We start from the raw sequence: 10,333 nt of genomic DNA on the forward strand, positions 1-10,333 counted from the left end.
CTGACCCAGTGAATGCTGAGATCCATCTGAGGGTGTCGCACAGCGTTATCTCCTGGTGTGGTAAACCTATATACCAACTGCTTGTTTATTCCCTACTTGATGTACGCAGAACTATTTATTTTTTAACCATAAAGTCACATTTTATACTTTAATACACTATGTGCGTTGTGCGCCTTGTTCTTTTGTTTTTTGTCTAGTGTCTGGGGTGTCGAGCCACCCCCAAGAAAGGCTGCAGACCCACGATTAGTGCAAGACCCACATCTAAGGTCCACAATATTGTTTGTTTAATCACGGTGCACTGTTCACTTGATATTTGTTGTTCACTATTTATTAGCTGCGCACTATCACCTTTTTTTCCTCTTCCATTACCTGCTCACTTCACTCCATTGCCCATGACCCAATCAGATCTTTCTCACCCCCCTAAGCCTCAATTCGACCAACAAATTACATCTCATCTTGGTCTTTTTTCATCTATTTACATTAAATCTCTGCTTACTCCAAGTCCCCCAACATGCAACTTTTTCATTCCTCTGTTTCTTCTCCCACAGATCTTTTTGTGGATTTTGATGCCGATTCCCTTCAACACCAAATTTTTATATTCTATAGATATCTGTGAATAGGCTCTACTGTATATTGGTTTTTATGTATTTGTATCTTTATTTATAAAGCACCATTAATATACATAGTGCTTCACAGCAGTAATACACGTGATATAATATAAATAATTCATAATGGGAATAAGTGCTCCAGACATAAAAATAACATTAGGAAAAAGGAATCCCTGCTCTAAAGAGCTTACAATCTAAGTGGTAAGTAGGAAGAATGTACTGAGACAGTAGGAGGGTGTTCTGGTAAGTGCGTCTACAAGGAGCCAATGTTTACCTACCATTACTTGTCTCATAAGCGGCAAAACCATCTCTTTAACATCTGTTTGTATATTCCTAGGATCTACCTGTAGGTCCTACTTATTTCTCCCCAAATAAAAAATTATGTTATTAACCTATATAACATAATATTCAATTCAACTTTAAAAGCAGCAACATTTTTTAAATATCCTATATGGTTTTTTTTTTAATAAATCAGTTCTGTAGTATTAGATAACCATCTACATTTTTTTTTACTTTTAATGTACAGATTATTCTTGTGTTGCTACAGCATCCATTTTGAAAGTCAGATCCACTTCCTCTTTTGAAACAGACTTTTGAGCTCTGCCGTTTTGCAACAAAGTATCACAAACATATCTGTTGCTGTGTTCCAAACAACAGACTGTCTATAACTCTGAAAGCTGTAACAATAATGTGTTACACTTAGTAATATAATGTTACATATCAGCTGAAGAATTTCACAGCCTGCAGCACAAAAGCTGAAGGCAGCCATTTCGTTAGTCACACAATCATGATTTTGACAGATTTATAACAGGGGCACCAAACGATTGCCAGCTTAGGTAAGAGTGTAGAATTATACATTGTCACAGGCTTTACTTAAAAAAAAACAAAAAAAAAACAAAACGGGAATGTAGTATTGCTGCTTTAAATTGCCTACATGATGAACACCCAATGCTATCCCAGCACAGGACATGCCTCCTATAAGTTTCTATGTTAGCAGAAACTGTGGTTTTACCAGTAGACCATGTTATTTTAACTGGTGTCCACATTTTCTCCTGTGACAGGGACACTCTTGCAGTGTCCTAACTTCTCATCTTCCACAGAAATGCTCAACACTCTCTCAATCAGCAGTCAAAATATTTGTACATGCTCTCATCATTTCCTGTCTTGATTATTGTAATCTCTGAATAGTTGTGCTTCCTGCACTCATCTGTCTTCAATTTATTCTCAAAGCTGCAGATCGAATCATTTCTAAACCTAAATTTGCCTTTGGCCATTTGAAATGCCGCACTACTACATGTTATATTATTACCAACATGCAAAGTCTCTCTTTGTATTTCATCCCTATTGTTTCTGCATTACCGGTCTATGCTGCCCCCTTTCGTCTTACTAACACTTACCTACTTTCCAACCACTAGTAATAAAAGTAGTAAAAAGGTACAAGTAATAATAATAACAACAACAACAACAAAAACAAGCAAGACTTTTTGCCAATTATTGTTAGGTGAACATTTAGAGCATTGTACTTTCCTTAAAATAAATGACGCAAAAGATATGCAAGAGGGTAAATTATTGATCCATGGAGAAATGTGATTGCCATCTAAACCAGAAGGATTTTTCTCTCTTTCTTGTGGAAAATGATTGACAAAAGTTTACCGGATCTTTCTTTTGTTTTCCTTCCTCTGGATAAATGTCAGTATAGTTACAGTGTTTCAACCAGTTTAGCATTTAAAAAATAAATAAATAATGTTAACGGACATCTGCTTTTTTTCAACCTGAGCTGCATTGTTACTATGTGCACTACGGTAACGTTTAAAAATGCTATGGATAGACTTGCTAAAAGCACGGTCAGCACAATATATATGACAACAACTCTTAGATGCCTTTGAAAAACTGTACATATACTGTAACTGACTGGGTGTGTTTCAAATCTCATTCCATAGCTATTTTGCGTGCTATTTGTTTCTTGGACTGGAACACAAATGGCACAAAAACTAGAAGAATCGGGGAGTACATTATTTAGGTAAAACAACTAAAGTTCAAATCAATATAGCCTAAATGTATTAGTTGTGTGCATTATGATGTTCTTCTGAGCATCCCAATAGTCCCTCCTGGAAAATCACAGAAACGTATGTGCATTTGATCCCAAAAAATGTACGCCTTAAGTGAGGAGAAATTACATTGGTAGCATTTACACAAAGCAGCTGGAAACTATTTGCTTTAACTCTCTCTCCAGGGGGTTTCTCTATCGCTGCCGAGAAGGAATGCAGTCAGAATTTGTGCAGTATGAAATATTTTCGGGATTCGAGATCACTTTAGAAAGATTTTTGAACAATGTTTTATCATTGTATGTTGTTACAATTCAACTGAAATATATCTTTTTCCAAATTTGGAATATGAACTGAACAAAACAAACTGATAAATGACCAACAGCCTTAACGACATACTACACTGTATAGACACAATAGTATGAAATACCAATAATGGAGAACTGCACTGGGGGCTTTCGAACATCCTCCACACTTGCGTGCACAAACAAACGTGGAACTAAGGAGTCAGAGTTGATGATGACCTCTCTGATGGAGACATTCGGCCAAATAACAGATACAAGTTATTACAAGAGACATGAAGTGACAGTAACAGAGCGAAAATGTGAGCACGTGCCAGTGAAAGAGGGAGTTGAAAGCCCAACAAAGAGCAACCAAAAGGTTCAAGCCATAGAGGAAGAGAAACGGGAGACAGAGACCACAAAACTACAGTATACAGAATGAAAGTCAGTAACCGGCACAATACATTATTATATCAGTTCTACATTAGGAATCCCCAAAGTTTGTGAGCCAATGTTCTAGGGCAGCGTTTCCAAAATGGTGGGTCGCGACCCGGCACCGGGCCACAGAACCAAAATTGCTGGATCGCAGCTAGGCTGGCCGCGAGGTGTCTCCCCTCCCGTCCTCCCCTCCCGTCCTCCTCCCCCGCCCGCTCAAGTTTAAAAAAAATGGCGGCGATTCCCCCCGCGGTCCCGCGCTTGTGCAGGGCAAGCAGGGCCCGCTCCCTTCCTCCCCCCCGCTCCCAACGTGGGACGGAGGAGGAAGTACCAGCTCCTCTGCGGCCCACACGTTATGTGGGACGGAGAGGGGAAGTACAAGCTCCTACTGTGGCCCGCTTCCCACCGCAGCCAGCATCCAGAGCTCACCTCCCGTGGCACCCCCTCCCGAGCCCACCTCCCGTGCCCCCAAGCCCACCTCCCGTCCCGGGCAGCAGGGGATATCGGGGGCAGCAGGGGAAAGCGTCCGGCGGCAAGGTAAGTCACCCCACCCAGTCACTGTCACCCACCCACTGTCACCCAGTCACTCTCTCCCACCCACCCACCGTCTCCCACCCACCTAGTCACTCACCCACCCACTCACCCACCGTCTCCCACACACCCACCCAGTAACTGTCTCATACCCAAGTGTCCCTGTCTCCCACCCACCCAGTCCCTGTCCCCCCCTCCCACCCACCTAATCCCTGTCCCCTCCCACCCACCCAATCCCTGTCCCCTCCCACCCACCCAATCCCTGCCCCCCGACCCAGTCCCTGTCCCCCCCTCCAGTCACTCACATTCGTTGTTGCCTGTAATTCACTGTTTGTGTCTGTGTGCGTATAGGGGAGAGTGTGTATGTGTGTGTGTGTATCAGTGGCTGTGTGTGTGTGTGTGTGTATCAGTGGCTGTGTGTGTGTGTGTGTGTGTATCAGTGTGTGTGTGTGTGTGTATCAGTGTGTGTGTGTGTGTGTGTTTATCAGTGTCTGGGTGTGTGTATCAGTGTCTGTGTGTGTGTGTATCAGTGGCTGTGTGTGTGTGTGTGTGTGTAGCAGTGTCTCTGTTTGTGTATCAGTGTGTGTGTGTGTGTATCAGTGTCTGTGTGTGTAGTAGTGTCTCTGTGTAGCTGTGTGTCAGTGGCTGTGTGTGTGTGTCAGTGGCTGTGTGTGTGTATCAGTGGCTGTGTGTGTCAGTGGCTGCGTGTGTCAGTGGCTGTGTGTGTGTGTGTATCAGTGGCTGTGTGTGTGTGTATCAGTGGCTGTGTGTGTGTGTATCATTGGCTGTGTGTGTGTCTGTGTGTGTATCAGTGGCTGTGTGTGTGTCTGTGCAGGCCCTATAGGCCAGTATAGGCGATAAAATTTTTAGTGGGTCACGAAGGAGAAGTTCAAAAATAACCGGGTCACGGAAAAAAAGTTTGGGAAACCAAGTTCTAGGGGGAAAAATGGCTACCCCAAAAAAACACTGCACAGCAACCATCATGAATAAGAGCAAATACCATTTTCTCAAACAATGTAATTTCCTCCAATTATGGCAGTCTCCGTGGGGATCTCCCCAAAAAAGCCATGGTTTATATATTTATGCATAAACTGATCTGTTGGATGGGGATTGCTGCTTTAATGAACTCCAGCATCCATAACAAGACATATCATCTTTCAAGGTTTCAAACACCAACATCAGGTTGTTTTATAAGGAATGTAACATACGGTTTATGTTTATATCAAATAGGGAACAATCAAAATAAAGTGTGTCTAAACTATTTTGCATTCATCCTACTCATTGTTGACAATATAACAGAAGCGCTGTACTTGTCAGCACTGTGTATAACAGTTTGCAAGTATAGTAGCTATGTTGTTCTACTATTGAGGTTGTTCTACTACCACAGCACAAACATACAGTGCCGAGGACGCAATCTTAAATGCATAAAACAATTACATTTGCAACACTTTCTAACCATCTACTTTAAGCTTTTCCTACTGGAAAAAGGAGCACCTACAGTAGGAATGTTTTTTTTAACCATTTACTGTACATACAATTTCTGTGTTACATTTTCTCCAAAGAATCCCGTTATCATTATTACATAAATGTATTTTTAACAAGATGCATTCAAATCACTTACGCCCCTGTTAACTTAGCAAAGCTATACCATAGGACACATTCAGGCACCAGAAGACATTACATGACCTCTTCAAGTGAAGGCCAGTAGCTGTCTGATGGCATAGCACTGCCTATTAATATGGCTCTTGATATGTTGTCCAATTAGACTGTAGAGGGATTATTCCCATTAAGAAATAGTAAGTTTAGTGTGTAACTGAGATTTCCATCTGATACCTAACCTACCCCATGTGAAGCAGTGTGTTACGGGCTACAACGTAAATTAAACGGATTCTCTCAAACTAAACCCTTCCATGCTCCAAAGACGTATGCACCATAAAGGACATTTTTAATGTTAAAAGATCAGACAAGTAAGAGGTTCTGTTGAGGGTTAAGAGACCTCTGATGCTAAATGTGAGGAGATTTGCAGGCCTGTGTAATAGTTAACCTGTTTTTCATCACTGTAAATTCCATTGTATTGTATAATCCCGCAAGCAAGAAAAGGGGTTAATGTATAAGAAAAGACAATCTAATCTATGAAGTGTCTCCAAAACCCTGAGTTAGGCATTTCTGAGCTTTTGCAATGACAAACATTTTACTCCGTTCTACACAACAAAATCCAACAACCGTGGAACACTCTCTGTCCTGGTGGTTTGTGCAAGCACCACCTGGTGGCTTGTGCTTGGAAGGGATGTTCCTCTGGTTTATGCACTTGCTATAGTACAGATGAACTCAGTATCTAATAAAACTAGGCTATGGGATTCCAATGTCGAGACCTTCAGTTCATCTTACTGTGGCTGACATGAAAGCAGAATGTGAGCTCCTACAAGCAGAGTGTAAACAGAGTATGTGTGTCTGCAGCACTGTATACTGTTGACAGATGAAAATAATAGTATAGATTTGTAGTACAATTCATGAAATGGCTCATACCATAAAAATGTGTAAGAACAGTGGTTCTGTTTTTTATCCTCCAACATGAATTAAATAGAAATAGCCTGAAGTACTCTTACAATCCAAAGAAACTTAACATTTTGGCATAAAAGATCAACATCCAATTAATAAGCAAATTAATTGCATGCTAGTTTATTATTTTTCCTAGAATGAGAACAGCTTGTATAAAGCAGGACCTGTGAGTTAAAATGTGCTTAGCACCCTAAACATGTATATGGGCCTAAATGTTCAAGCAACCTGTGCATAGATTTTGATATTTAAAGCTGCAGACCAAGCAATATCTTACGTGTTTTTTTTTTTTTTTTAATAAATCAGTTCTGTACTATGAGAAAATACTTGTACCATTTAAAAAAAAAAAAAAACAACTCTAAATAACATTTTTAAAGTATTATAATGTACCGAGCATTTCTTGTTTCTGTAGCAACCATTTACAAAGTCACATCCCCTTCCTCTTCTGAAACAGGCTCCGTCACACCCCTTTTTGAGCCCTGCCCTCTCTCTAGCAGTGCACCAATTGTATCTAGTCACTGCCTGGTCACATGAATCTTCCCCACAGACCTTTACATCTTCGGTCCTCTTCTGCTGCACTGACAGCTATTTAGTGAACCCCCGAGCCGAATCTTCACCGATTGATCGGCAACTTAGCTCATTACTTATCATTGTGTGGATTGTGTGTAAAAAAAAAAAACTGGCAGCTTGGACTGCTGCTTTAAGCCTGGGTGGAGCTACAGATTATTACCACAGGGATTCTGGCAGCTTTAGGCATTGTAGTTACAAACTGCAGACGGGAAGGGGTATTGCTGCTCAACTGTGCAACAAGCATCAATATTACATGACTCTGCAAAGTATTGGACCTGAGATGCTGTATGGTTGCTAGAAAACATAGCCTCAAACATGTTGTATTTTTAAAGATTGTGCATGATAACAGTAAAAAGTGCAGAATAGCTATAGGGAGCGGGACAATCTGCACTATGTGCAGAATGCCTATGTAAACCTCACAATATAGAAAGACAAATACTATTAGCGGTCAGTGCACATTAAATCTACTGTATAAAGACTAATGTTATGGATTACAGTGTATGCACTAATGAATTCGCAAGAATCTGAGTATTACCCAATTCCTGTATTTTTTTCTTCTTCAATATTAACAGGAACTTTTTGAATAATAGTCAAAAGATGGAAATGGCGATTTTTTTCAATAAACAGATTTGCAAGAGGTTTGAGCTGCATTAAAAATTGTATAGGCTAGTTTAAATTACCATTCTGCTATATACATGCACAAGTGAAATTATTAGTTTAGTCTGTAGCTGTATAGCTTGTCTCTCAACAGCCTGGACTCAGAACAAGACAAAGCATTGAGCAGAACATTCATTGGGTAAAGCAGTAACACAGTAACTAGACGGACACCTTTCCAGAGCTGACAGGAGACGGGCAATTTCCTGTCACTCAGAAAGCTTGTTTGATTGTGACAATCAAATTCTAAACCTGGTGACTGACAACTGCACATTTAGGCAAGCACTGCTGTAATGTGTGTTCGTTCCCCCTCTCATGTGGAAAGTGCTCTTAATTATACTTATACTGTACAGATGTGTAAACTTTGTTGCTGAGATTACTGTAGAGATCTTAAAACAGGTGGGTAATCCCCAATCACACAAGTTTGCCATAAAGTAATTAAATCAATTCCTATCTTTATATACAAGTACACATAACAGTTCCACAGGTCGTTGATCATGAAACTGGATTGTGATGATCACTAAACAGTTCAACAAAAAAAAGAACATCTGTAATGTAAAGTAACATTGGCCTTACATACTGTGCTCTACTAAATATGCCCTCTCCAACCAGACATCAGACAGCCACCCGTCTAATAGTTCTGACTGCTTAAAATAGTAATGTAACAAAACAATAAAGCAGAAGCAGAGATTCCTCTAGTCCTCCTCGGCTCTCAGTAAGTGGGAGCATTGTATGGGTATTGTCAGTACTCACCCTCACTGCCATACTGCTTGCCATTGTTCGCTCCCATCCTGTAGACTTCATGCTCTAGTCATCACCCAGGCACAGAGCATTTCCACCAGGCAAACCATAAAAGACAGATCGGACCTCTCCATGGGCAGGCTCACTTTAAACTTCAAACCCAACGCAATCAGTAATAAAACAAACAAAAAAAAAGCATCAGCTGCTCTTCCCCAGAGCAACGCGAACGCCTCAAAATATTTCACTTCCCAGGCTGCAGAGAATGTGTATTAAGCACACAGATCAGTGACATTATAATCCACAAAGGGGGCAGATCCATCCATGGGTAAAGCAATATCAGCCCTGTCTGGTATATCTCTGAACACAGATGATCACTCCCTGTTAGATCCACTCTGTGAAGGCTGCTAGAGGATAGCTTCTCTTCCTTGCAATGCACCCACTTGTTGCATTAGTTCTCCCGAGGGCAAGCGGGAGCTGGTGAGGCTGGGAGAGGTAACGCAGGCTGGCTGTGATCACAGCTCTCAGCAGCATGCACACACATACTGTACATAACACCATACACTGAAGTGCACTTCTCTCGCAAGCTCCATGCCCTCTGCACAAAGTAGGAGGATTAGGAGTCCCTGCTCCACCCTTCGCTCCTCCCAACCCACACGTCGAGCCTGAGCCCTTCTCATTACCTCACTCCTGCAATAACCCCAGGAGCTCGTTTTAGCATCAGATCCCAATTAAAATAATGGGAAAGAAAATCTCCTTAACCTAAAAGCAATAACTGCTATATGCAGCTTCCCTTTCCTCTAGCTCCCCCCTGTGTCCTTGTGACACAGACCTCAGCACAAGGACTAGGTCAAAGTGACCATCCTAAATAAGCAAGATGAAACCAGTGAAGGGAAAAGGAAAACACCCCACAAGATTTATAACCTGGCTGTCTGGAGGGCGTCCAGGCAGAGACGTAGCACGGCTCCAATAGAGCAGCTTTTACAATGCATCCTGGTGTTCAAATGTCATTTAAAGGGTCAGTTGATTATTTTTGCAGTTACTCAATGGAGAGGGGGTAAATAGCAACTAAAACTGTCAATTAAAATTCATAAAAATGCTTTTCTATGTTTTTTATACCCAGTTAAAATACTAGTATCTGCATATATAGTGCCATGCATTTTGATAGCTCTATGAATTACAGTAGGGCTAAGAAAAGTTTGATTTGACATATTGTATAAGTTTCTGCATCAAATGTAGCAGCAATTCCCTATTTTACAACATGTGAACTAGGGGGATTCCCAGAGCTGAAGCGCAATATTAAGTACAGTACCAGCGTTACTTACTGGTTTTGAAATTATTTATTTATAAAATATTTTACCAGGGTGTAACACATTGAGAGTTACCTCTCATTTTTCAAGTATGTCCTGGGCATAGAGTTAAGATGACACATAGTACATGGTTACATAAGTGAACAGGGTATACATTATATACAAGACATTGCATGCACAGTTAGAGACAAAATATATAATAGGCGTATGTAACAGTTACAAACCAAATTAAAATGTGAGACAGCTTTAGTTGTGAAAGAACTTAAATGATCGTTCAAATAGGAAGTGCACAGATGATGGGCCATATTGCAGTTATAGCAAAAGCAATTGCCACGACCACCACACTAGGGATACTCAACAATATAGGTGAGCAGGTCCGTCATTTTCGGAGTAGCTTGAGGGCCAATTCTTAAGTCTGACGGCAAGACTCAGGCCGCACTCCCCCCCTCCCTTCCTGCACCCCCCCCTCCTTCCTTCCCCCACATACATGTTCGGTATTATCTCTCATTTTTAACCGGACAAAGTAACAAATACCGGGCAATCCGGTTCAATTCCGGACACCTAGCAACACTAACAGTACTTGAAAACGAGAGGTAACTCTCAAT

At 41.1% G+C, this 10,333-nt stretch overlaps 1 protein-coding gene across 1 annotated transcript in view; it reads right to left on the reverse strand.

Moving 5' to 3' along the window:
• The window catches only part of FBXL7 (F-box and leucine rich repeat protein 7), a 308,638-nt gene extending 299,575 nt beyond the window's left edge, over nucleotides 1–9,063 (reverse strand). Inside the window, exon 1 of the mRNA XM_075585931.1 lies at nucleotides 8,434–9,063. Coding sequence (XP_075442046.1) covers nucleotides 8,434–8,470 — 37 coding nt within the window. The 5' untranslated portion in view covers nucleotides 8,471–9,063. The remainder of the gene's footprint in view (nucleotides 1–8,433) is intronic.
• Nucleotides 9,064–10,333: the final 1,270 nt, after the last annotated feature.

The sequence above is a fragment of the Ascaphus truei genome, chromosome 2 (assembly GCF_040206685.1).
Source record: "Ascaphus truei isolate aAscTru1 chromosome 2, aAscTru1.hap1, whole genome shotgun sequence".
NCBI classification, from domain to species: domain Eukaryota; kingdom Metazoa; phylum Chordata; class Amphibia; order Anura; family Ascaphidae; genus Ascaphus; species Ascaphus truei.